Genomic DNA, 26,469 nt, shown 5'->3' with positions numbered 1-26,469 from the left:
GGAAAAAGGAAGAAGAAGAAGAAGAGGAACTTGAGCTTTGAGCGCAGCTCTGTTTAGCTAAACAGTTGTTGCCTTCACAGTGGATTGCCGAAGAGCGAACTGGTAGGTTAGAAGCCCTGCTGAAGGCCTCCATGGAGCCAATGCGGGTTTAGTGTTCTTGCCGTAGTTGTTGCGTCTGTTTGCCTTTGTGTACAATGTTAGCTGTGGCTACGCTAGCTAGTAGGCTAGCTTCAACAAAGCCTGCTTTTCCACTTGGGCTCACTCTGACATGACAGTGATGGTCAACGTGAACTGTCGATGACTGCTGAGGGTGAAAAAACAACAGTTAAGTTGGGTACTTTCTACTTCCCGTGACTGAGCTCACAGCAACTGATCTCTCATCGTTTTCCCCCCTTTAAATAAATAAATAAATACATGTATAACACTTGCAGATGAAATCGCTGCATTTTTAAACGTGTAAAGAATTCAGTGAACAAGGAAGCTGGTTAAAAATAGATAGAAAAAAAGTTCCCTGACTCACTAATGGGATGCTCTGCTCATGTTCTCACCAGAAGCACTGTTTATCCTTTTATAGTTGCTCACAATGCTGTCCACTTTAAAATACTGCCCATACAGAAAGAAGAAACTCCTTAATTCTTTATTTCTTACAAGAGAATACGCCAGAGTTAAGCCACAGGAGCACTCACTGAAGAAAAACTGCACAGCCCTTCTTTGTATATGCCACAAAGTTTTGCAGAAAGTATACAAACTCCTTTACACATCTAAAAAAAACATGCTGTTCTAAAACATTTCCAGGCAAGACACGTGTTTACGTTAGTGCTTCGACATGCACAGAGTTAAATCTAAGTGCAGTTTTATGAAAAACATTAGGGGAAGGGTTTAAAATGTAAGAGAGGAGGAGGAGGAAAGTCACACATGGAGCAACTACAAGGCTGTGATGTTTCCATGAGGTTTTCTTTCCGTTAATTCAAACTGTAGTGTGTGGTAGGGCTTGGCAATATGCTGGCATGTCTCGAGGTTTCAGTAATCCCTGGACAAAGCTTCTGAAGAAGACCAAACAATACCAAATAAAGGTAGTAGCGTTACTTCAATCGCATGGATATGGTTCTTTTTCCCAAGGTCTGATGTGAAACAGACGGCTTTGCTGTGTAGAGTTTATAAAAAATCGTTTAAACTTAACCAGAACATGGCGCAAACATTTTAAAAGTTGGGTTCTCGAGTCATTTTTATGCAGAAATATAGAACATTTTGAAGAGTCCTGCACCGCTGCCAACCTGCCTGTGCAGCTAATGTTGACTACACATTGTATTCGTTTACTCTTGTGCACAGTCTTAAGCTTATTTCATCCACTGCTTCACAAATGAACGATCATCTTTAATACGTGGAAGCTGTTAAAGTGAAAAGCTTTTGTGCATACGTGTGGTTTAGGGCACGGATTTTGGTTTTACCAAAGAGCAAACGGGAAGCATGCAGCAGTATGTGCGTGCGAGCAATTTAAGATAAAATCTGTTCACGAGGCCATCCAAGAAGATAAAAGTTGTGCAGAGGAGATGAGGCCAAAGCCTTGAAATTGAAGAGAGACTAACTTCCTAATGTTTCTGTGATGTCCAGATCTGAGGTTCATGCTCGGGAAATAGAGCTTCCAGACTGCAGGAGGGCGGGCGTGTGTGTGTGTGTGTGTGCACTCGCCGGCGACGTGGATGTGATGGGGCCGAGGAGGAAGGCTTCCAAACTCCAGCCTGTGATGGGCGGCGGTGGAGGGGAAGTGTTCCTGAGACTCACAGAGCCTAAAGACTACATCAACGAGCTGTCCCATGAAGTCCTCTGTCATATATTCAGGTACGCTCCAGTGTCGTCTTAGTACGGGAGGGCAGACACCTCTTAGAGGCTGGAAAAGGTTTCTCCAGCACTCCTTTCATATGTTTGGGTTCAGCTTTGGTTTTAGATAGTTTAATACCTGCTGGGAAACGTAATGTGATGTTTTCTTCACTTGTAGGTACCTTCCCATGAAGGATATCATGTGTATGGAGTGTTTGTCCAGAAAACTTAGAGAAGCTGTAACTTTGTACTTGCGAGTCGTCAAAGTAGTCGATCTATGTGCTGGCCGCTGGTGGGAGTACATGCCTTCAGGTAAGAGCCTCGGTGCAACTACATTATCCCTCACTGACAAATTACCAAGAGCGTGTTCTCTGCAATGTTATGTGCAGGTACAAAGGTAGCGTCCAGTTTGTGTCTTGACTTAAATGAGTTTACTGCTCGTCTGTATCAGCTCTGACTGGCTTTATTGTGTGAAGGCTTCACAGATAGCAGCTTTTTGATCCTCCTGAAGAAGATGCCAGATCTCGAGCAGCTGTACGGCCTCCACCCACGATACCTGGAAAGAAGACGAGTCCGAGGCTACAAAGCTTTCAGCATACCCGGAGTCCTGGAGGCGCTACAAGCCTGTCCCAATCTGCTGGTCAGTATGTAAAGCAGCGAAGAGCAGCGTTGGGCCTCACGCAGGCTGCAGCAGTCTCTACTGTGACACAGTGTAATTAATGAAATCAGCCTAATGACACACAGACAGCTGGTGAAGGCTGAAGGAGCTTGGAGTTCTGCGTAGCAAAAGTTGCAGCTTACATATTCAAAAACACTTGTTCAAAGGGTAATATTGTGTAGGTCTCCTTTGTGCCTCCAAAACAGTTGTGTCTCATCAGAGAATGGACATGGGCCTTCTGTTAGTGGGGGGCCTTTGAGGGGAGGGTCCTCTGTGGATCATCCCACAGATATTTGCTCAGTTTGGGTTCTAGTGGATTTGGAGGCCAGGTCAACACCTTGTGCTGTTCTTCATGTTTTTTTTTAGTTGTTCCTAAAGCGTTTTTGTGTGTGTGCTTGTGTCAGGCTGCATCCTGCTGGGGATGGCTGCTGCCATCAAGGAGTGTCATTGCTATGGGGTGGGGGTGCCTGGTCTTGTCTAGGTGGGTGCTACGTGTCGAAGTAACAGCCACACCAATGAATGCCAGGTCCAGAAGTTTCCCAGCAGAACATTGAATTGTCACTACTGTTACTTCTCCTGTCAGACTGTAAGGCGTCTGCTGTAAGTAAAGAATAATGTGGGGCATGAACACTCACATGTTGGATTCAAGCGTCCCCTGCCGGTGTGTGTTTGTGTGATCCTGATGGAAGAGATATTTGTTAGTTGACGTACGAGACCTTGTGTCTGTGTGAAACATAACTCACTCACAAGCATTGGCTGAGCCCTCAAGTGCTCAGGAACATAATTAGTTGGACCCACGTTCAAAAGCCCTGCAGCCTTGCTTGCTAAAGGAACGCTGTGGTTTATAGACAAACACAAGTTACAGACAGAGCTGCTTTTTCTTTCCATCTATCTTTCCTTCAGTCTTCTTTCTTGCCTTTAAATGTATATTATGTATATTAAATGCATTTTAGAAACACTGCTTGATGTCGTGTTAGTACGATTTCTGTCTAACAGCCTTATTTGATCTCTTTTTAGGGTGTTGAGACATCCCATTTAGAACTGGTTGAAGCCATATGGAACTACATGCCCCAGGTTCATATACTGGGAAAGTTCCGCAACCGTAACGGGGCTTTTCCCATCCCTCCGGAGAACAAACTCACCATCCCAATAACTGCCAAGATCCAGACTTTACATCTAGTGGGTGAGTAGGTCGTCACGACAAAATCTGAGAGTATCCACTACCAATTAATTTATCAGAATGAGTTAATTTAGTGATTTGTGATGAATTAATTATACCCTGTTACGTTCGTTGTGTTTTTGTAGGTGTGAATGTCCCAGAGATCCCCTGCGTGCCAATGCTGCGGCACCTTTACCTGAAGTGGGTCCGCCTCACCAAACCGCAGCCATTTAAAGACTTTCTGTGCGTGAGCCTGAGGACCTTTGTCATGCGCAACTGTGCAGGACCAACCAACTCCCTCAAATATGTTCCCCTGGTTACCGGTTTAGCGTCAGCCCGCAACCTGGAGCAGCTGGAGCTGGTAAGAGTGCCCTTCCTGGGAGGGCTAATCCAACATGTGGTGGAGGACAGCTGGAGGTCAGGTGAGGAGAACAAGTCTTTATGAACAGTCCTAAATTAAGTTTATATGTATTTTATTGAAGCGATGCATCACTTGACTCACTTGACTTGTTTTATTTTTGGTTTTGTCACGTGCTTTCTCATTCATTGACTGGATGTTTTTTAATTTTACTAGTGCATGTTTATGTTTTAAAACAATATATCCTGCTCACATTTTAGTTTAATTAGATTATCTCTGAATTGCACATGTAATTGTTTAAATCGTTTCCATTTATTATTGGAATAGTTCTGATTCTACAATAAGAAATAGGGGCTTTTCTATGTGGGCTGTCTAATATCCTAGGGTTAATGCTATATATTGTATATCCCATGTATTTTATTTATTTATTTATTTTAATTTAGGCTTACCATACTTTTGTTTTTGCTCTGTTATTCTGTAATTTGATTTGTATGTGGTTAGGAGATATAATCATCACCCTTTTTTTAATTTGCAAGGCATCAATTGATTTAAAAATATGTATGTATCTGTAGGAGGATTTCGGAACCTCCACACCATTGTATTTGGAGCCTGTAAGAACGCTCTGGAAGTGGATTTAGGCTACCTCATCATAACTGCTGCTCGCAGGTACTCGGCCAGTCATCAGTTTGTTCTAACTTAACTTGAGAGAGAAACACAATGACTTGTTCATGCTGCAAATCTCAAAGATGTTCCCCTGGATTCAGATCTAATGAATTGCAAAGGCCATAGATGACACTTTTAATTTTGACATCAGGCACTATCCCGCTGGCACGTTGTCATTAGTCGAAGGTGGTTGTTGAGGGGATGGACATGGTAGACAGAAACACGTATTAAAGGTTTACACGTCATTACGCCAACATTACCAGGCTTTTCTGTCGGGACATACACTATATTACCAAAAGTATTCGCTCACCCATTCAAATGATCAGAATCAGGTGTTCTAATCACTTGGCCTGGCCCCAGGTGTATAAATTCAAGCACTCAGGCATGCAGACTGTGAAACAAGACATTCGTGAAAGAATGGGCCGCTCTCAGGAGCTCAGTGAATTCCAGCGTGGAACTGTCATAGGATGCCACTTGTGCAACAAATCCAGTCGTGAAATTTCCTCGCTCCTAAATATTCCACAGTCAACTGTCAGCTCTATTATAACAAAATGGAAGCGTTTGGGAAAAACAGCAACTCAGCCACGAAGTGGTAGGCCACGTAAAGTGACGGAGAGGGGTCAGCGGATGCTGAAGCGCATAGTGCAAAGAGGTCGCCGACTTTCTGCACAGTCAATTGCTACAGAGCTACAAACTTCATGTGACCTTCAGATTAGCCCAAGTACAGTACGCAGAGAGCTTCATGGAATGGGTTTCCATGGCCGAGCAGCTGCAGCCAAGCCACACATCACCAAGTGCAATGCAAGGCGTCGGATGCAATGGTGTAAAGCACGCCGCCACTGGCCTCTAGAGCAGTGGAGACGCGTTCTCTGGAGTGATGAATCACGCTTTACCATCTGGCAATCTGATGGACGAGTCTGGGTTTGGAGGTTGCCAGGAGAACGGTACATTTCAGATTGCATTGTGCCAACTGTGAAATTTGGTGGAGGAGGAATTATGGTATGGGGTTGTTTTTCAGGAGCTGGGCTTGGCCCCTTAGTTCCAGTGAAAGGAACATTGAATGCTTCAGGATACCAAAACATTTTGGACAATTCCATGCTCCCAACCTTGTGGGAACAGTTTGGAGCGGGCCCCTTCCTCTTCCAACATGACTGTGCACCAGTGCACAAAGCAAGGTCCATAAAGACGTGGATGACAGAGTCTGGTGTGGATGAACTTGACTGGCCTGCACAGAGTCCTGACCTGAACCCGATAGAACACCTTTGGGATGAATTAGAGCGGAGACTGAGAGCCAGGCCTTCTCGACCAACATCAGTGTGTGACCTCACCAATGCGCTTTTGGAAGAATGGTCAAAAATTCCTATAAACACTCTCCTCAACCTTGTGGACAGTCTTCCCAGAAGAGTTGAAGCTGTAATAGCTGCAAAAGGTGGACCGACATCATATTGAATTCTATGAGTTAGGAATGGGATGGCACTTCAGTTCATAGAATGAGTAAAGGCAGGTGAGCGAATACTTTTGGTAATATAGTGTAGCATGTTGATGATAAATTCTGAGCCTAAAGTGCGGTTTATGCCTCTGCGGGACTAGATGCCGTAACCCACGTTAAGTCTTTCGTCTTTGGACAACCCGCAAAGTTCCCAACGCATTTAGATCTGAGAAGCCAATCGATGTAAAAGACGCGTGGTTTAGCCTTCTCCACTTAAATTAGTGTTCTAATATATACTGCGTAACCTACGTACGTAGCCTACGCCAGTGCGAGCAATTGTCAGTCTGGCTCGCTTTGCAAAAATGCCATCTAAACCATGTTGGCACTGTGTCTTTTTTAGCTAGTCGTACAAGTTTGTATCTCCAGACCTCCTCAGTTAACCTGTCCTCGATGTGTTCCATCTTTATTGATCCAAAACAATCAATAAAAAAATTTGGGGAGATGGAGAAGCAGCCGGAAATATTAAAGCGGAAACAAACTACTGCCAAGCGGACCAATCAAGGCTCTTGTGGTCTGCGTCATTCATTCTTTGGGCAGGTGCACGTCAGGCTACGGCGTTAGGATTCTGGGCTGTTGCCGTAGCTGTGGCGTCAAGTTGACGCAGAAGCATAAACCGCGCATAACATCTGCAGCCCTCACTAGAAGTCTCAGATTTCTATCTTGACCCAAGTCTTCAGCTGTTGTAGCCCATCATCCACCGTAATCTTCAGCCTCTAAAGCTTTTATGCCAACTACTTCTCAAAAGTAATTAATCTGCGTCACTGCAGCCTTTCTGTCAGTTACAACCATTCTGGCCATTCTCATCTCCTTTTTTTATTCTGGTTTGTTTTTTTTACACCATTCTGTAGAAACTCTAGAGACTTATTGTGCTGAGAAAAAAAAAACAAATCACAGTTTAAAAGATCACAGTTTGAGAATTATTCAGATCAGTCTGTCTGGCACAACAACAATCACCCCACGAGTTAAAGTCACAGAGATTGCATTTTCTCTCATTCATGGTATTTGATGTGAACATTAAGTGAAGCCTCTGACCTGCAACTTCTGCCACAGATAGTATGATTGCATGAAAAAAACACACATTTGTGCAGGTGTTTCTAATCAAGTGCTCAGCGATTTCACATTTTTTATGACAAAATGCAAAGAAGAAGTTGTAGGAAGTTTAATGATACTGATATTTACATGTTTAATATAAAGTATACTTGATATATATTTACAAAATAAGATGACAGTGTGTTAAAACCCTTATCTTGCTATCAATGTTCTTTTACCTTGGGTTGTCAGCTGCAGAACAGTTTCATGACTTAATAGGGACGCTCGACGAACACATACATTGAATTTAATTATTTCTGTGTCTTTAACAGGCTTCATGAACTCCGCATCCAGCCCTCACTAACCAAAGACGGAGTGTTCTCCGCGCTCAAAATGGCCGAACTGGAGTTTCCTCAGTTTGAGACCCTTCACCTGGGACACGTGGATGAGTTCCTGCTGCAATGTTAGTTCCCTTCTCTCAAATTTTGTGACAAGGCAGGCGTCCGTCCGACTAGACAGTTGTTTTGTGGTATTATGATGTATTAATTTGAGTTTTATCTCAAGAAAAAGTATAATTACAGTCACCATAATTCTTAAAATTCAGTCTAAAATGGCTTGTAGTTACATGACACCCATCCCGGACACTATTTTAGTTAGTTTTAGTTTATTTAACAGGAGAATGAAATAAAATAAATATCTCGTGTATTTAAATGCAGGTAAGATGAGTCATCCGGAGCTGGTGAAGTACGGTCTGGCCGACGTCATTGAAAACCCAGGAATCATCACTGACATCGGCATAAAGGTGGCAAACGAGGTGTTCACTAATATTAAATACCTGCTCATCTACAACTGTCCTCACCTTCATAACCCTCACTTCTGGATCACAGGTAAACTCAAAAAGCAATCCCTTCATTTAAACCACTTGCTTTGCCTTTTCTGTGCCTGTTTGAGCTTTAATCTCTCTTTGACACTTGGTATGGTATGCGGTTGTGTGTAATTGCCATGTTCTGCCTGTTTCTGTCCTCAGATCAGTCCAGATGGAGCCGTCTTGTTGATCTCACTCTTATTCGCTGTCATGCTATCAAACTAGAATCTTTTTCCCAGTTCATAGAGTTACTGCCCAGTCTGGAGTTTATCTGTTTGGACCAGATGTTCAGAGAACCGCCCAAGGTATGCAATGCACATCTTACATTCATTTATAATGCGCAGTGCAAGTGAAAATGGAAATTGTTTGCTCTTTTGATATATTTAGGCAATGAAAGAGTTGATTATCGTTGAAAGTACTTCCATTAGGATATAGATATTTAATCATAGCTAAATATAGTCAGTCAGAGCAGCTTTGTATTCATTTGACAGTCCCTATAAAGGGAATTCACAATAAAAAATGAACGTTTGATGTGTGGCAGATAAAGTTGGTGTATATATATGCTGATACATGCCTTATATGTGTGTGTTAGGGTTGTGCCAGGGTGGGCCTCAGTGCAGGGACTGGTATTGGCGTGTCGTCAGCACTGGTCAGCAACCAGAACTCCAACAACGACAACGACAACGATCACCACCATCACCACAACGAGGCCAACGTGGCTCCCGCTCCTCCGCCCGTCCACAACATCAACAACAACAACCAACGGCAACAGCACAATGGCAAGTCCCGCCTGGATTTATTTTATTTTTGTCAGTACATTGTAATTTGGCTGGTGCTGTCATGGGGACATCACTCATTGGTGATGGTGGATCCTAGAAATGTGGGATTCCAAACTCAGTACTGTGACTGGACAATAGTGAGAGTTGTACAAGATAACTAGCTTAGGATGCATCACTATGACTTCACAGTTATATAGTTAGTATCCAAGAAAACAAACAGGAAACCATGACACAGCCACTGGATGTTGGGAAATTTTGCATCTCGCCTTAAAGGGGAACTACTGTTTTTTACAACCTGGACCTTATTTCTGGCATAAAATACGATCGTTTACTCACCCATATAACTTTTGTGTAATTTGTAGTCCTTCGGGAGATACGTAGATGCGCGTATATCTATATAGTGGGAGTGACTGGGGCACCGAAACGCAGCCTCTAAATAACGCATTATCTGCTGCTCAACTCATTCATTTCACCAATATTTTGTTATGATATGCTAGTACTATTCCCTGTTGAATCCGGAGTTAGCTGTTATCATCATCGCGGCAGATAATGCATTATTTAGAGGCTGCGTTTCGGTGCCCCAGTCACTCCCATTATATGGATATACGCGGCACTCCACTGGATCTAAATATATTCCGAGCGACTCCAAATTACACCAAAGTTATATGGGTGAGTAAACGATCGTATTTTATGCCAGAAATAAGGAAATAATTGGACTGATTAATAAATTCACCTCTGCTATGGACTAGACATAAGATCCTGTTACAAAAGGTGGGACCATGAAAACTCTTGTCATTCATTGTGTGGTACTGAAGTTATAGTATTTTTTTTTGTTTTGTTGTTCAGTTAAATTCATTTTATCTTATCTCTTAAATCAGTTGTAGTTGTTTCAGTTTCATTTCTCTGGAGCTGTACCTACATACAAATAATAAAAAACAAAAAACTTGGACCTTTATACCAACTGGACCGGCCCTGAGCTGACTAGACAAAACCCCAGCTTTTCTCTTTTTTCTTTTCTCCTTCTCACCATCTGCTCCTTATCGCTCCACTGGCTCTTCTGGCCAGAGGATTGTTTTTTTTTTTTTCACCAGATGCTGTTGAATTTTTATGTGTAAAGCTCCTCCTATCTTTAAATGATAACAAAGCAAAGCTGCTCTTCTACTTTCAATTGGGAAAAGTCAAGAAATGCTGCCTGGGTAGCTTGTTTTAACATCTTGAAGCTTTTATTTTGACAGTCCAGCATAATTCAAAGCATCCTGGTAACTTCCTCTAACTACTTTGTGCTTTTATTTTGAATTTGAGACCTTTTCCGTTAACCCATTTTAGGAACTTTAGCATCTTAATAGTGTGATTTCTTAATCAGCAACAAAAACAATGTAATCATGTTAAATACTTCTTGTTTTATTTTTTATCACCAGTGGAGGTAAATGGGATAGAGGAAGAAGTTGAGGAAGAGGAGGTCATTTTGGAGGAGGACAATAACATGGAGGCTGAGCCTCAGATCGCACTGAAAGGAGCAGAAGGGGGGGTAGGTGTTGAAGAAGCTGACACAGGTCCAGGATCCAGTCAGCCAGCTGGAGCACCTCAACCTCAAGACGAGGAACAAGCAGGTTTGCAGCAATGAATTACTTTTTTACTTCACAAGACCAAGATAGTAGTTTTGTATTTCCATTTTTACAAATCAAAAAGCATGATTTTTTTTCTTGTCCTGTCTCCAGGTCCCAGTGGTTTAGTTCAGCAAAGCAGACCCTCTGGTGCTCCTGCTCCCAGGCCCCCGCTAGTCATTTCAGACTCGGACAGTGAAGAAGAGGAGCGACTTGTTTCGAGGCTGATGCCACCAACCTGTTTACAGCAGCCGGCATCCCAGACAAAAGGTGACACCGCAACACTAAACACATCCAGAAGGCACAGTAATGTGTTACATGTGCTGCTTAGCGTAGCATCTTTTGGGTAGCATCTCTTTGTGGAACATGGTCAGTTTACAGATTGCAACCGTAAGATGCACAGCGCCCTCAGGTTTTATAGCTGATAGGGAATGGAAGAACCAGATGTCGTCACCTTTGTAACATAAATGTGTGCGTGTCTCTTTCCAGGTAAAGGAAAGACTCCGCTGCGACGATGCAACAATCTGGCCGGTTCAGTGGAAGTGTCCGAACAGCCAAAGCCCAAGGTGTTGGAGAGCAGCTGTGAGAAGAGCTGCCAGGTTACCAGTGAACAGATCAAGGCGGACATGAAGGCTGCTACTGAGAACAGCAGGAGGACTAGCGGTAAAGGAATCGCTGTGGAGTCTGTGGAGAACGCTGCGAGGCCCGAGGCTGACTGTGTGACAGAACAGGGCCCTGGGAGAGCCGGGGCAGTATCAAGGACTGGGGTAAGCCCAGTGAGTGGATCCGTGGCCAGGGTCGGGCCTGTACCAGCCCCGCCTGGCCATGGGAGGGCGGTGGTGGGGGGCACCTCCCACGGAGCGACTGCTACAACCACTGACAGAGCTACGGCGTCTGGTAGAACTAACGGGGCCGCGGAGGGGCCGTCTGACGCACAGGCTGGGGACAGTTTCACAAGGCAGGGTTTTGATCCTGCCGTCAGTCAGGAGTCACGGGGCGCTGCTGTCAACCATCCCCTCAGGAGACCAGCGCCGTCGGCTCGACACGGAGAGGGACAACCTGCCCGTGCTGGATCTGCCTCCGTTTTTGGTTTAGATTCACAGGATCACTCATGTGGGGACCTTGTTAGGCGACCCATGACCCGATCTTGCTCCCGCACATCCTCTGTGTCCTTACTACCCGAGACAGGTAAGACTGAAGTTAAAAAACAAACAAAAAAACACGGGACACATAGAATGGATCTGACATCCATCACTTCACAGGAGTAGACATTGAAGTTGCAAAATATACGTTGAGGATATTCACAAATCACCTTTTTGAGGCGAAACCTGTAAGTGGCGTACACTATATTGCCAAAAGTATTCGCTCATCTGCCTTTATACACATATGAACTTAAGTGACATCCCATTCTTAATCCATATTGTTTATTATGACGTCGGCCCACCCTTGAACACACAAAGTTTAGGAGTGTGTTTATGGGAATTTTTGACAATTCTTCCAGAAGCGCATTGGTGAGGTCAGACACTGATGTTGGATGAGAAGGCCTAGCTCAAAGACTTCGCTCTAATTCATCCCAATGGTGTTCTATCAGGTTGAGGTCAGGACTCTGTGCAGGCCAGTCAAGTTCTTCCACACCAAACTCCCTCATCCATGTCTTTATGGACCTTGCTTTGTGCGCTGGTGCGCAGTCATGTTGGAACAGGAAGGGGCCATCCCCAAACTGTTCCCACAAAGTTGGGAGCATAGATTTAGATGCTTGAAATGTCCAAAATCTCTTGGTATCCTGAAGCATTTAGAGTTCCTTTCACTGGAACTAAGGGGCCAAGCTCAGCTCCTGAAAAACAACCCACACCATAATCTCCCCCCTCTACCAAACTTCACACTTGGCACAATGCAGTCAGACAAGTACCGTTCTCCTGGCAACCACCAAACCCAGACTGGTCCATCAGATTGCCAGATGCAGAAGCATGATTCATCACTCCAGAGAACGCGTCTCCACTGCCTTAGAGTCCAGTGGTGGCGTGCTTTACACCACTGCATCCAACGCTTTGCATTGCACTTGGTGATGTATGGCTTGGATGCAGCTGCTCGGCCATGGAAACCCATTCCGTGAAGCTCTCTACGTACTGTTCTTGAGCTAATCTGAAGGACACATGAAGTTTGGAGGTCTGTAGAGATTGACTCGATTTTACGTGGCCTGACACTTTGTGGCTGTGTTGCTGTCGTTCCCAATCGCTTCCACTTTCTTATAATATCGCTGACAGTTGACTGTGGAATATTTAGAAGCGAGGAAATTCTTTCACAAGCATTTGTAGAAGCAGTCTGCATGCCTCGGTGCTTGATTTTATACACCTGTGGCCATGGAAGTGATTGGGACACCTGAATTCAATTATTTTCAATGGGTGAGTGGATACGTTTGGCAATATAGTGTATTTTTACACCTGTCCTGAGCTAAACGTTCAAGTGAATTCAGTGATGAAGATGCTTTAGGTCAGGGGTGTCAAACTCATTTTAGTTCAGGGGCCAAATACAGCCCAAATCGACCTCAAGCAGACCAGTAACAGAATAATAACGTATACATAACGACGACTCCAGACTTTTTCCATTTGTCTTAGTGCAAAGAAGAAGTAAATTAGGAGAATGTTTGCATATAGATTAGATTAGACCGTCTGGTGGGCCGCTTTTGGCCCGTTGGCCGTATGCTTGACACGGCCAACACTTTAGATCAAATTAAGGTTTAAAGAGGCTGAATCAAACATAACATAAAAGCAACTGTAGAACAAGATCTGTCTTGAATTCACTAACCAAATGAGGGTAAGTATTTTCTTTAGAGGATTATTACCAATCTTAAATTTGCTTAATGGGCCAGTAAAACAATTAAAGATTTTTGCCTCCACACACAACAAAATTATATTAACTGTCTCGTCTCTTTAGTTGATGTCAGTTGGATCTAAGAGCTAAATGTTTTAAAATCGTTAGGTGGGTTTACCAGGGCTGTGTAGCCCCCGTCCTCATGTTGAGACTACAGGGTCTAGGGTAAGCTAACATGCTAGCATCTAAATCCTGACCGAGAAATTGGTTGATCTGTGATTCTTCCTCATGGATTTTTGCGTGACTCGCTTGCAATCGGGAAATTCAGCGGCGTATTAATTGCTTTCAATTTTGTTGTTGTTAAACTACTTGGCTTTATAGTCAACCCTTCTGTTATTCAGGTGATGTTTTTGCCGTTTATGTCGTGTAGACCTGTCGAGAGCTCGGCCTCGTGTGGCAGTGAGGAGGAAACGAATGGCCGACAAATCAACCAGCACATCAGACCCGGTCACCGAGGACGACCATGTACAGGTACACGTGGTTTCAGCTGTAATCACGTGATCTGTTTACTGTTTATTTGTTTAACCGACGCGCTGAGATGCTTTTGCTTGTGCAGATTTTGTCTCTAAAGAGTAAGAACCTGGTGGGCATCACTCTGACCAACTGTGGGATCACTGACCTGGTCCTCAAAGACTGCCCCAAGATGATGTTCATTCATGGTAACAGACTGCACTGCACTCCTAGATCTGATTAGTTTTAAGGATGTTTATTTTTCCCCATTACTTTATGTAAAGATACACAAATAATCTCTTAAATATCTTCGTCTCTGCAGCCACCAGATGTCGAGTCTTGAAGCAGCTCCAAGTAGAAAGTGCCCCGATAGTGAACAGGTTTGACTATGCTCAGTGTAAGAAGCTGGACATGGAACAGGTCCTGGATCAGATCCTGAGGATGCCTCCCGAGAGGAACCGAATAATCTACATGCGTCCTATGCACCAGGTTTGTAAACTCCGTTATAACGTCTGTTTAGAAGCTGTGGAGTAGTAGAAGAACTGGCTGCAGGGTTGTAGTATATTATGGATTTCTTACACCATGTTGATTTTATATTCACAGCATTTTTAAATAAGATTAAGTCGTTTTTGCAAGTGTAAAGTTTAAGTTTAAGAGAGACACTTCAACTTGTCCAAGATAAAGCTGTAATTACTGCAAAAGAGTCTTACACACACAAAAAAGGAACAATATGGGTCTAAATATTTAAATGAAGCATATGTTTCAGTTTTTGAATTTGAGTACATCTGTAAAGTTAACTTTTTTTAAACAATCAAAATGTCCCAATGCATTTCTTACAGTTTTCTCAATATAATAAATATTACAAATGCCAAAGTCGAGGCAATCAGGGCTCTAAACACCTACGGAGTTACAGCCCAGTTTGATTTCCTTGAATTCTTCTTATTAGAAGGGTAATTATGGATAGTTGATCTTGGATTTTTTTTTAAGCGAACAGCCCCTGACAGAGTTAAAAGCATGTTAGAAAACATCTGTGTTTGGTTCTCTGTAAAAGGCATTCCAGCATTTAGTTATTTATTTATTATTTACACCCAACACCAACAACCTGGACCTTACTTCTGGCATAAAATACGATCGTTTACTCACCCATATAATTTTTGTTGATAGTTGGAGTCATTCGTCAGATATTTACATCCGTGTATATCCGTATAGTGGGAGTGAATGGGGCACCGAAATGCAGCCTCTAAATAACGCATTATCTGCCGCGTAACTCGTTCATTTCGCCAATATTTTGTTATGATACCCTAGTGCTATTCCCCGTTGAGTCCGGAGTTGCCTGTTATCATCACCAATATCATGTAACAACATATTGGTGAAATGAACGAGTTTCGCGGCAGATAATGCGTTATTTAGAGGCTGCGTTTCGGTGCCCCATTCACTCCCACTATATGGATATACGTGGATCTAAATATCATCCGAACGACTCCAAATTACACCAAAGTTATAAGTTATATGAGTGAGTAAACGATCGTATTTTATGCCAGAAATAAGGTCCAGGTTATAAAAAAAACAGTAGTTCCCCTTTAATGGTCAACTTGCTCTTCTGATTGTCTGTCTCCTCTCTTTAGATTGACACAGTAGCGGTGGAGCGTCAGCTCTTCCAGGGCCCTTATCCCTATCACATCGCTGTAGTGCACGAGTTCAGCAATCCTCCAAATATACGCAACAAAGTTCGCATTCGCAGCTGGATGGACACCATCGCTAACATCAGCCAGTAAGTAGTACAGTAACTCACACATCTGGCCGCGTTATCCCCCGTGATATAAAAGAAAACACGATTCATTAGACCAGGCCACCTTCTTCCATTGCTTCGTGGTCCTGCTGCCATCAAGGAGTGTCATTGCTATGGGGTGGGGGTGCCTGGTCTGGTCTAGGTGGGTGCTACATATCTAAGTAACATCTACACTAATGAATGAATGCCAGGTCCAGAAGTTTCCCAGCAGAACACTGAATTGTCACAAGGTGGTTTAAATGTTCACTTATATGTTCACCATATGTGCCCCATCTTAGCAATGCACATGCAGCCAGTCATCCATGTGATAAAAATAAATAAATAAATAAAAGATTGTGATGCTCTGCTCCACTCGTCTAAGCATTAATTTTGTCTCTTGTATAAGAGATCTCTCAGATACTTCCATTTCTCCAGTTTTCCTGCGTCTAACAGATCAATTTTGATGACATAATGTTTGTTTTTCTGCCTAACATACCCCATCCACTGACGAGCACAATCGGTGTTATTGCCTCGACCGGTGATCACGACCAGGTGGCCAGCTGATTAGTGTATATAAATACTGATCTCTCTGTGTTTTTGTCTTTCTCTCAGAGAGTTAATCAAGTACGAGTTCTTCCCAGAGGCCACCAGGACAGAAGATGACGTGAAGAAGTATCCGATATACCCCTGGGGTCGGGACATCTACACGCTGGAGGGTAATAACACCAACATTAACGAGATTAAGCCGCAGATATTTGTAGTTTCCCCACAAATGTTTACTTGCGCGCACACACATTCACCAAATATTATTGTGCTTTATAGCCACGTGCAGATGTTTCCCATCAGATAAACAGTGTAGACCGGGGGCCTGTTCATTTACAAATTCAGCTGGGCCAAATTTTAAATTCAGGAAATGTAGCTGGGGCCAGTAAGCAGCTGGTAAAGAGGAATTTTAAACCAATACAGATCAATGTGATGAAAAATACGCACTTTTTATCCACTGTGGGATAAATTAAAGGACAAATCTTGTCTTTTAACTGGCAAAAACACAATAACAGAGCTCTAATTGAACAGAATCTGAGGTAGAAGAAATATTTTTTTAACTTAAAATAGAAATAAAATAAATACAACGAAAAAATAAAATGAAATTCTGCAAATAATAGTAGACAGTTCTGGTCATATCTGAACTTGGCACGCTACAAAGTGCATTTAATCGAATAAAAATCTTTTTGTACCCCAACCCAACGCACTCATAGCAAATTAAACACACAGGTTTGGGGTTTGAACTTGATGGTAAATAAATAAATAAAGTATTTGTCCGTCCAGATGAGGTTTATTTAACATAAGGTTTTCACGGTTAATTCTACATTTCAGAGTTTAATTAGCCACATTTCAAAACTACGCGGAAGCTACGCGGAGGCTACGAGGAGTGTTGCATTCACAGTCTGACACACCGTAGGAATTTCCAAAATCTCGCGAAACGAATTTCCCTCCGCATCTCTTCCATTCAATTCAGTTCAAATGGGCTTGACCCCAGGCTGGTCCACTCAGGGGTTGGTTCCTGGGTCAGGGGTTGGTCCTGGGTCGCATGTGGCCCACGGGCCGCTAATTAAATATGCCTGGTGTAGATAGAACGATGTAGTACCCTTTAATACAGAACAGCAACCTAAAGCATGTAGCTCGTGTTAAATTTAGCTTGCTCATCCTGTCTCTGACCTGCATCATCATCATCATCATCATCATCATCATCATCAGACTCTCGCTTGATGCTCCTTATTTTATCAAGTTCTGTTTTTCTTTCACTAGTCAAAGACTCACCTGTTTCAGAGCTGTTGAAAGAAAACTAAAAAGAAATGCTCCCTTAGTTATTTCATACCTTGGCAATTAGCAATCCTTGACTCATTTTAGATTAAACAAAAAAACTGTGAATGATAAACATTGCAAAAGATTTATTTTATTCATTTTTTTATGAATACATAAAAGAAAAAAGAATGACTGAGGATTTTTGTTGTCAGTAACGTTGTGAATTCAAAAATCTTGGGTGACCCGGTTTGAGGGCTGCAACACATCGAGCAGAATGGGCATCAGGGTTACAAAAACATTTATTCTAATGAAATATAAAAATGCATATATGAATAGGTGAGCACACCAATGAACCTAACGAGCATGTCTTTGGACGGTGGGAGGAAGCTGGAGAACCTGGAGAGAACCCACGTAGACACAGGGAGAACATGCAAACTCCATCGAACCCAGAACCTTCTTGCTGTCAGGCATCAGTGCTAATCACCTTACCTTTAATCAGATAATCATTTTAATCTAGACTAAACTCTTTGGTGCAAAAGTTGAATATAAACGTTGAAACTAAAGAAGTCTCTTGACGTGTACCGTCTTCTGTTGTTCAGGGGTGGTGGACGGTGCTCCCTACAGCATGGTAACAGACTTCCCCTGGCTGAGGACTCTGAAGGCCGCTGACTCCAACAGCTACGCCCGCTACGACTTTGAGGATGATGAAAGCAGTGAGTGCAGTCAGTAGCTCCATCTCTCCTATCGTCAGTTACCTCCACGCATGACTTTCTTTTCTAAATGTACACAATTCTCGTTGTTCACCAGCGCCCGCGACACTGAAATATTTTATCTCTCTTTTATCTTGTGTGTGTTAGCCACCATTTACGCCCCGCGCCGCAAAGGACAGCTGTCGGCCGACATCTGCATGGAAACCATCGGGGAGGAGATCTCGGAGCGCCGGCAGAGCAAAAGAGGAGTCTTTCAGAGAGTAGTAGTCCTCTTCCTTCACCACTGTGACACACCAGGAGAACCTGTGGACGACGACTACATCTAGACGTCCTGACAGAAACCGTCTGTCGGTTACATCAAGAAGGCACTTTGCAAAAACCATTTCCTCAGACTCTACATCCTTGTGATTTGCTGCATTACGACCAGATTGAAGGCTTTTGTTTGTTTTTTGTTTTTTTTGCCCCGTTTCCATTTTCACGAGTGAATAAACTTAATTGTTTTTTGGAACGTTTGATGGTTGGTGACACACATCTGATGAAGGTTTTCTTCTTAGTTGAACACACTCCTAAAGCAGGCATGAACACCCAACTGAAATAAAGAAAAAAAAATCAAATAAAGGCCTGGAAAGAATAAGAAAAGAAAGTTTAAGCATAACCCACTGTCTTCACTCGCCACGATCCATCATGCTAATACCGTGGGCACATACTTACGCCGTAGTGTTGCTCTTATCTTTGTTCTGCATCACAAAATTCTACACTTTTAGTTTAGTTTAAGACATTAGAGCGACACAATAAGCCTATACTAAACCTAACGTTCTCTAACAGACAGTTTGAACGTGACACAGTTGCCTCTCCGTGTGAATGTTCACATTCGAATGAATTCCAAGCTCCCCGTGATGACTGACCGGACTGAGTATGAAGACGAACCTGAGCCTCTCGTTCGGGTATTTAGTGTTGTACAGATGCCATGTATAGACGACATTATTCGGTGTTTACATGGAAAGGACAAGATTATTTCGCATACCAAAAAAGTAAAATAAATGGAAATATGTCTTTATGTGTTTATTTCTGGTGCAGATTTTATGGTTGGATTCTAGTTAATATGAAAATGGAGCCTCGGAGGAAAGAGGTCAGAAAATAAAAGCATTAATTTTCTAATAAAGGACTCATTGTTGACAAATAATTTCAGGGTATGTAGGTAAGAAAACATTGATCGGATTGGTCCAAAGTAGTTTTGTTAATGTTATAAAAGAAAATTATCAACTACAATTAGATTCTAACACCGTTTCTGCTTGGACACCGATTAATAACTCAAATTCTGAACAAATACGAGAAGGTTTCCTCCTCTAAAGTGAAGCCAAAGCAACTAGAGCTCCCCCTGGTGGCTGGCTGCAGTATAGGTCATAAGCTCCACCCCCTCCATGTTAGTGGGCGGGACTTGGGCCAAACTAAAACATTAAAATGCTTGTTAAATTAAAAAAAAAAAATTCAGATAGTTTCTGTCATTTTAAGTAGTTAATATAATGTATATATATGTTCAAGTGTCTATTTTTCTGATTTTAGTTAATTATTTGACGCTACAGAAACAGGATGTGACATCATGATGACTACAAGTTGCCATGCCAGCCGCTCCATGAAGCAGAACCATGAGAGTTGGAAAAAATAAGTACAGAGTATAATCCAACATTTCTTTATAACTGGTGGAGGTAGAGCAGAGCGTAGTATTAATTAAACGTAAACATGAGTTGAGTCTGGAGGAAGTGTGGGCGGGTCATCGATATCGCAGCTCCGCGTGGCTCCACTCTCGGACTGTGCTGTGCAGACTCTGGCTCCAAAATCGTAAGATGGCGCCGCTCGTATCCCCGGGAAACTAGTGTCAGTTTGGCCAATGGGAGGAAGTGGGGATGCGTTGTCCATATTTATATACAGTCTATGCTTTAGACCCATTTTTTAAAAGCCAAAAACAGTCAGAAAACAGAAAGCATTGTTTGATCAAGATTTAACTTTAGTGTCTGACATGCAGTGGAGTGCAGTGAAGAAAAGCATGTATCTTTGGATTATTTATTTATTTATTTATTACAGCTTCAGTGGTGAGGAAACAAAGCATCGTCTGGTGGTCTGATTAGGGAATAAAATCCAAAATTTATGATCTGCTGAACCATATTGAGTGAAGGTTTAGTGTATATGTCAAAAAATACACACCAGAAAAATAAGAAAAAGATGCCATATGGAAAAGTGACGGTCACATTATGTCCTAAAATGTTTTTTTTGTTTGTTTATTGAAGTGGAGCTCCAGTCTCTCTGTAGCAGAAGTCATGGAGGGGATGTAGGCTGAATATAATCTGTCATAATATCCCAGTCTTTCATCAGAGTGGCACGTTCCAGTCTTTTGGATATCATTTAATTTCCTTTTCCTCCTAAACATTTCTTCAAAGTGTACGTATTTTACGTGATCTGATCGACCCAGATTGGATCTTAATGCAAGGTCTGATCGGGCCCTTGGTCCTGCCTAATAATCAGCCTTTAGTTGTGTCTCAATAAGAAATAACATGCTTCAAACCACAACTGACCTGAAGGATCCATGAGTTTATTTTTTATTTTGAAAAACTGTATAAGAATACTGAAGTAAAACTAAATATGTGTGATATTTTAAATTGCCTTGACAGCTTTGCATTCTCTCGACCGTTATCTGTCCACGAGGTCGACATCTGGAATGGTTTTCATTTAACAGGTGACCCTCTTTGTAAAGTTAAATGCCGCTGGCTATGACTCGATTGATTGCTAAAGATTACCAGCAGGGCCGCGTAATCTGCGGTGAAAGTTTCCAGAGTTGTGATGTGGTATTTCTCAAAATAGCTTCATCTCATGCATCTGTAATGGTGAAACGTGCATCGGGATTTACAAAACTAATCATGACGTTAATAATATTTGACACATTCCTTCGTTTTGAATCTTTATTTACCAATGAGCAGAAATCTTAAATCTTACAGACGACTCTTCCCGTTGCGTCCCCTCAGACAGGAAGGATGTGAACCACCAAACATGACATGGAAACCTGACGTTCGTGACTCTAAATTACTGCGCGTAACACGCCGCGTATCGACGATTATCCCCGCCCCCAAGAACAGTATTTCCAGGAATCCCCATATCTGATAGGTCAAGGGATTCCTGGGAAAACTGGACCCCAGGAGAGAGGAGAAGCAGCTGCTAACGTCAAACCTTCCGTTTAAAGACGTCTTCCCAATTTGCTCCTCATTTTGCACAAATAAATAGATAAACAAATAAAGGTCGACGGCTTTATTTACTCGCTTCTGACACCGAAACAGGCTCGTGAAATTGTATAGTCTGCATATCAGAGGACCGGTGAGCCGGATGATGCTCAGGTCCCGGATGTGGCTAGTCTCAGATTGGCTGTCCTCCGTCCCGAGCTACAGTGCTTCATCTCAGACTACCAACTGACCAGAGATGCAGCACTGCACCATGGGCCGCAGGGATCGGCAATTAAAGCAGCTGGAGGGAGGGAGGGAGGGAGGGGGGAAACTAAAAAAAACATAGAAACCATGCATGTCATTTACAAGAACAAAGTTCAGACGAATAAAATCTGCATTATAAAACACAAATCTGTCATGACAACTGTCCTTTAAGAGGTGTTTATGTGTGAGAGAGAGAGAGTGAAATGTTCTTTCAAAGGGACGGGGGTAAACAGGAGATGACTTGAAGCCCCAGTAGGCCTGCACTACATAATACCAACTTCCTGTCCTGTCCTGCTGCAGTTGCTCCGTCTCACTGTCCACACGCGACGAGAGGAATCTAAACACACACAAAAAAAGACAGACGGAGAGAGAGAGAGGGAGAAATCTAAACACAAGAACGGAACCTCAGATGTTAAAACGTTAGTGTGTCATTTAACCGTAAACATCATGTCGCTAACTGTGTCATAACGTCCCTATATTACACAGACCTGAGTTTTTCCGAAGTGGAAATCGCATCGTCCCAAACCGGACATTTCTGTCAGAGTCTACACACATAGATATATATAAATGTGTATATCAAAGCTTAGAAAATATTAAGTAGAGTAAAATATCAGTTTAATTTTAATATAACGGACGTACAGACACCAGTTTAAGGAGAACCCTGAAAGATTGGAGAAGAAACCCAGTTGCTTCCATGCAGTTTAGATAGATAGATAGATAGATAGATAGATAGATGGATAGATATCCTTGAATGTCTCTGCAGAACACAGGTCGTGCAGTGCAACCAGAGTTTGTCTGCAGCTCTGCAAGATGCACGGTAAAAAACAGTATTCAGAAATATGAAAAAATAAACAGTAGTTAAGAATTTAATATATTTACATATATATATATATGGATAAATATATGGATAAATATGTGGATAACAATATAAATATGAAAATATGGCTATGGAATATACAGTTATATGTACGGGATAGATGGATAGAAAAGTGAAAAAATATGCAAAATAGTAACAAAAAGCAGTGAAATTATTAAATATTACAAATTAAATTGAATTAATAATTTGAATTAATCACCAAAAACCATCTATCGTGTGCAAAATGTGCCAGTTACAGTCACTCCGGTGTCGCCTATCCTGCACAGACGAGGAGCTGCACAGACATCATGAATAGTTTGATGACTGTTAAACTAATATTAGACATCGATCTCTGAGACGAAGGGAGCGCTCAGCAGTGTGTCCTGGAGGCTTGTGGCCGGAAAACACAGCTTAAGAAACTGGAGCACGAGAAAAAGGGGATTCTTCTATTGTTTGTTTTATTCACTTTTTTTATTATTATTAATTTAACGTCCTCGTGTCTCCCGAGCGCCGGACTGTGATACGCCAAGAGGGACGGAGGGGACATGAGAGTTCGAGACAGACGCGGGAAGACAGGAGGGGGACAGAGAGAAGTGTCGGGTGTTTTCCAGGAATGCTCTCGACTGCTCGGCTGGAAACTCCCAGTCGGCCCATATAAGGAGCGAGGCAGTCATTTATTTTGAGGATCATGGAAAATTGCTGCTTTGGATAAACATTCCCTTTTCCAGTCTCTGATACCCCCACCCCCAACCCCTCTCTCTCTCCCTCTCTCTCTCTCTCTCTCCCTCTCTCTCACACACACACACACACACACACACACACACACATTGACCTCCTCCTTCCAGCGAGCAACATACTGTACATTCCCTTTTCTGGTCACATTGGTGAGAGACTAACTTAAAAGGCAAGCGGAGTAAGAGGAGGCCTTTATCTCACTCAGTGCTTCGCCATCTGCTCTGGTCTCAATAAGTCCATATTAAGAAGAAAGTCTTGCTGTCTCTCTCTTTCTCTCTCTCTCTCTCTCTCTCTCACAGACGTCAACCTTTTCCTTGTGTGAATTTCTTTCTGTTTCACACCGCTGCAGCCAGCATCCCTCAGCCTTGATTTAAACTTTTCACCCTCTTTAGCATTCCCACAATCCATATTTTTTTTAAGATAGATTCCATGTGGTTATATTTACACCACCAAAGATGCTGCACCTGCTCAGATTAACATCCTTACAGCATCTGTACATTATTGCAAACTGTGCAAGGAAGCATCGCCAGTATGCAGATGCATTTAGAGGATAATCTTATTTTATCTGTCTGTGGCATTGTCCCAGGTTAGAGATCGGGATGCAAGCGTCAGTGATTTTTAGTGTAGCGTTTGCTGCATGCACCGTACCATCATCCTCCCCATGTATATAGTACATATATACTCCTATTTCTGCCTTTTTTTTTTTGCTTATACGATTATATTCCATTGTATTATTTCATTATTTTTACTACTAATTTATTTTTATTTCATTCTATTTCTATTACACATATTTTTCTTTTACTTGTGGCCTTCAAGAGTGTTTTTGTAAATTTTTTTAATGTGCAATTGAGCTACTGTGACCGAGCAGTTTTCCCTTGTGGATGACTAAGTCTGTCTAATTGTCTAGCATCAAATGAACCACATGGTTTTCCTAAATGCTCACACACTCAGCTAAGTAAAATCCAACGCTACTCTTATGCCAACGCCCCGATAACGGCTCCTTTTCACTCGTTTGATTGCATTACAATTGCATATGTCGCAAAAACAAATCCACTCTACTGCTGTCAGATTTAAAATCAGAACATGTCCGTTGGCTTTGTCGGAGCAACTTCACAGTCACGGTCTAACGGCCATGAGTGGAAATGTGTGTGTGTGTGTGTGAGGCATGTGTTCGTAAGTGTATTTAGACAGAGAGAGCCATCTCTCCTGGTAGAGCCAAACATTGCCTAATATGGTCGTCTTTTTCTTTCCTCCTGGCTCCGTAAATCACATAACCCACAGGAAACCCCACTCTTCATTTTAGTCCAGTTTCTCACTTCATTTCTCTCCCATATACTCACCCTTTCACACACACACACTCACACACACACAACACATGTGCAGTGAAGGAGGTAATTTTTTTTTAAACAAATTTAGTGACCGTAAAGCTAAGAGACAGATTTACCCAAGGGATTCAACATCTAAGCATTGTGCCGCAATTTAGTCCTAAGTATAAATATAAATGTATATATATTTCAACCAAGTGTTACCATAAACGTGACCCTTATTATAATCATTTACAAAAAAAAAAAAGTGAGCACTTAATACTGGAATCTAATCAGACAGACAGGAGGAGCATTCATTTAGGCATTAGTCATGAGGGGGTGCTAAAAAAAAAATTAAAGTCTTTATTACTGAAACCCAGGAGTCAAGGAGTTCAACCTAGATGATGCATAAAAGACAATCGTTTAACTGGAACGAGTGATGTTATGGTGAGGAAAATCAGACTTGATGATAAGAAGAACAAGAAAAAGGTTGACGTTTCCAATTAGTCTTCAAAGATCGCAAGCCTTGGTCGAACTACTGGCCCATAGACGACTAGTTCCTCTTTTTATTCCTATTCATACACATCAGTTAAATGTTTGGAAGAGATTGATCGATAAATATTTATTCCAACTTTATGAGCTGCATTGTTAAAGTTAAAGATGCTTGCAGATCTTTACGGGTCTGCTGCCATTATAGCTTTATGTACATTTATTTAATGCCAAATCACTTTAGGTTATCAAAAAACTCCCGACACAGCTGCTTCTTCAAATTTTCCCAGATACGTAGAGTGTAAATTCAGTCCAAGGGATACGAAAGACTCGGTAGGACTTTCAACAATTGTCAGCAGGAAGAAAAGTAGATTTTCTTTTTTTCACGGTACCAAACCGACAACGTTGAGTTAAGGAGTTAAGGAAATGAATTAAGGCTCAATGTGTTTTAGTATATCTAGAAATACAAAGACAAATTTGAAAATTAAATAAAGACTTCACAAACCAAAACAGTATTCATACACATACTGAACAGAATTTTAAATGTCTTAGGATGTTGTATTTAAAACATTGATGTGTGATCGGAGAACGGAGATGTTGGGCGGCGAGTTATTTAGCGTGGACTCTTTGGGACAAACTGGTGAGAAATGTTTCTGTCGGCGTATAATATCCTTCAGAGGGGTTTATCACCCTCTGTATCTCCTTCTCCCACTTCCTTCAACTTCCAAATGCCTCTACCAACAACCCTCGACCCGCACACCATCCCCCACCCCATGTGAAAAAGACCCTGGGAATTATGGTTCCCTGGTCCCACAGGGGGACTGGTGTAAGTATGTGTGTGTGCAGTGGGGTTATGTGAATGTCATCTTAATGCAGTACCCCCGAAGAATCTCGTCTGCTCAGTAAATAAATAGAGCATTTCCTCTCCTCCTCCTCCTTCTCCTCCTCCTCCTCCTCTCTGTTCACTTTCTCATGTCCACCCCAATTCTCAAACAGAACCTGACTGCCTGTGGTGTAACACACATGTGTTTGGCAAAAAACCCAAAATAGTGCCAATGAAGACACTTTAAGACATTTTAATTGTAAGCTTTTTACGTACATTATTAGATAAACATCCCCATTATATTGTTTGAATAAATGCTTTAGCTCTTTATAAATTAAACATATTAGTTGACAAAGTTACGTATTTCGTGGTATTTGCATTAACGGTTATTTGTTTCTCGAGTTTCTGAGCAAATGTTGCAGAAATCTCGGTGAATCACGGCTTCTAAGCACCAACAAGTCTGCGGTTGCACTGTTAAATGTTAAGACCAGTTCCTGAACGGATGGTCCGGATGACCCTCAGCTCTTTCCAGAAGATGCACGGTTCATTGGATGGAATTCACTAATGAATTAAATAACTAAAAAGACAAAGTGTTGTGATAAACGGGGGATTGTCCATGGACTAGCAACCCAAAAGTTGCTCTCTTGGAACGAGCGTGAACTGCCACCACCATTTGGAGATGGTCCAAATGGTCCAAATGGATGGAGTTATTTTTTTAGTTTCAAGCAGAAATTCAAGAAAAACAGGATAGGGGGTACCATCTTC

The 26,469-nt window shown here is 42.2% G+C and overlaps 1 protein-coding gene across 1 annotated transcript; it reads left to right on the top strand.

Moving 5' to 3' along the window:
* On the top strand, positions 1 to 19,204 carry fbxo38 (F-box protein 38). The gene is made up of 21 exons (XM_084550063.1): positions 1 to 102; positions 1,612 to 1,839; positions 1,997 to 2,130; positions 2,295 to 2,458; positions 3,494 to 3,659; positions 3,782 to 4,057; positions 4,566 to 4,659; positions 7,507 to 7,637; positions 7,891 to 8,061; positions 8,202 to 8,344; positions 8,632 to 8,818; positions 10,237 to 10,428; positions 10,537 to 10,692; positions 10,912 to 11,610; positions 13,664 to 13,764; positions 13,850 to 13,952; positions 14,066 to 14,232; positions 15,369 to 15,514; positions 16,124 to 16,227; positions 17,914 to 18,027; positions 18,172 to 19,204. The coding sequence occupies exons 2-21, from the start codon at positions 1,706 to 1,708 to the stop codon at positions 18,348 to 18,350; spliced, it is 3,561 nt and encodes a 1,186-aa protein (XP_084406189.1). The 5' UTR covers positions 1 to 102; positions 1,612 to 1,705; the 3' UTR covers positions 18,351 to 19,204.
* Positions 19,205 to 26,469: the final 7,265 nt, after the last annotated feature.

The sequence above is a fragment of the Chelon labrosus genome (assembly GCF_963514085.1).
Source record: "Chelon labrosus genome assembly, chromosome: 8".
Lineage (NCBI taxonomy): Eukaryota > Metazoa > Chordata > Actinopteri > Mugiliformes > Mugilidae > Chelon > Chelon labrosus.
Note: the sequence above shows the minus strand (reverse complement) of the source record. Positions and strands in the feature narration are given on the sequence as shown.

Bases quoted from the DNA above. Each gene is read 5' to 3' on its own strand.
- fbxo38 (XM_084550063.1), top strand. From the start codon at position 1,706: ATGGGGCCGAGGAGGAAGGCTTCCAAACTCCAGCCTGTGATGGGCGGC. The intron at 13,953-14,065 runs GTAACAGACTGC...TCGTCTCTGCAG, and splicing joins CAAGATGATGTTCATTCATG to CCACCAGATGTCGAGTCTTG. The intron at 15,515-16,123 runs GTAAGTAGTACA...TCTTTCTCTCAG, and splicing joins ACCATCGCTAACATCAGCCA to AGAGTTAATCAAGTACGAGT.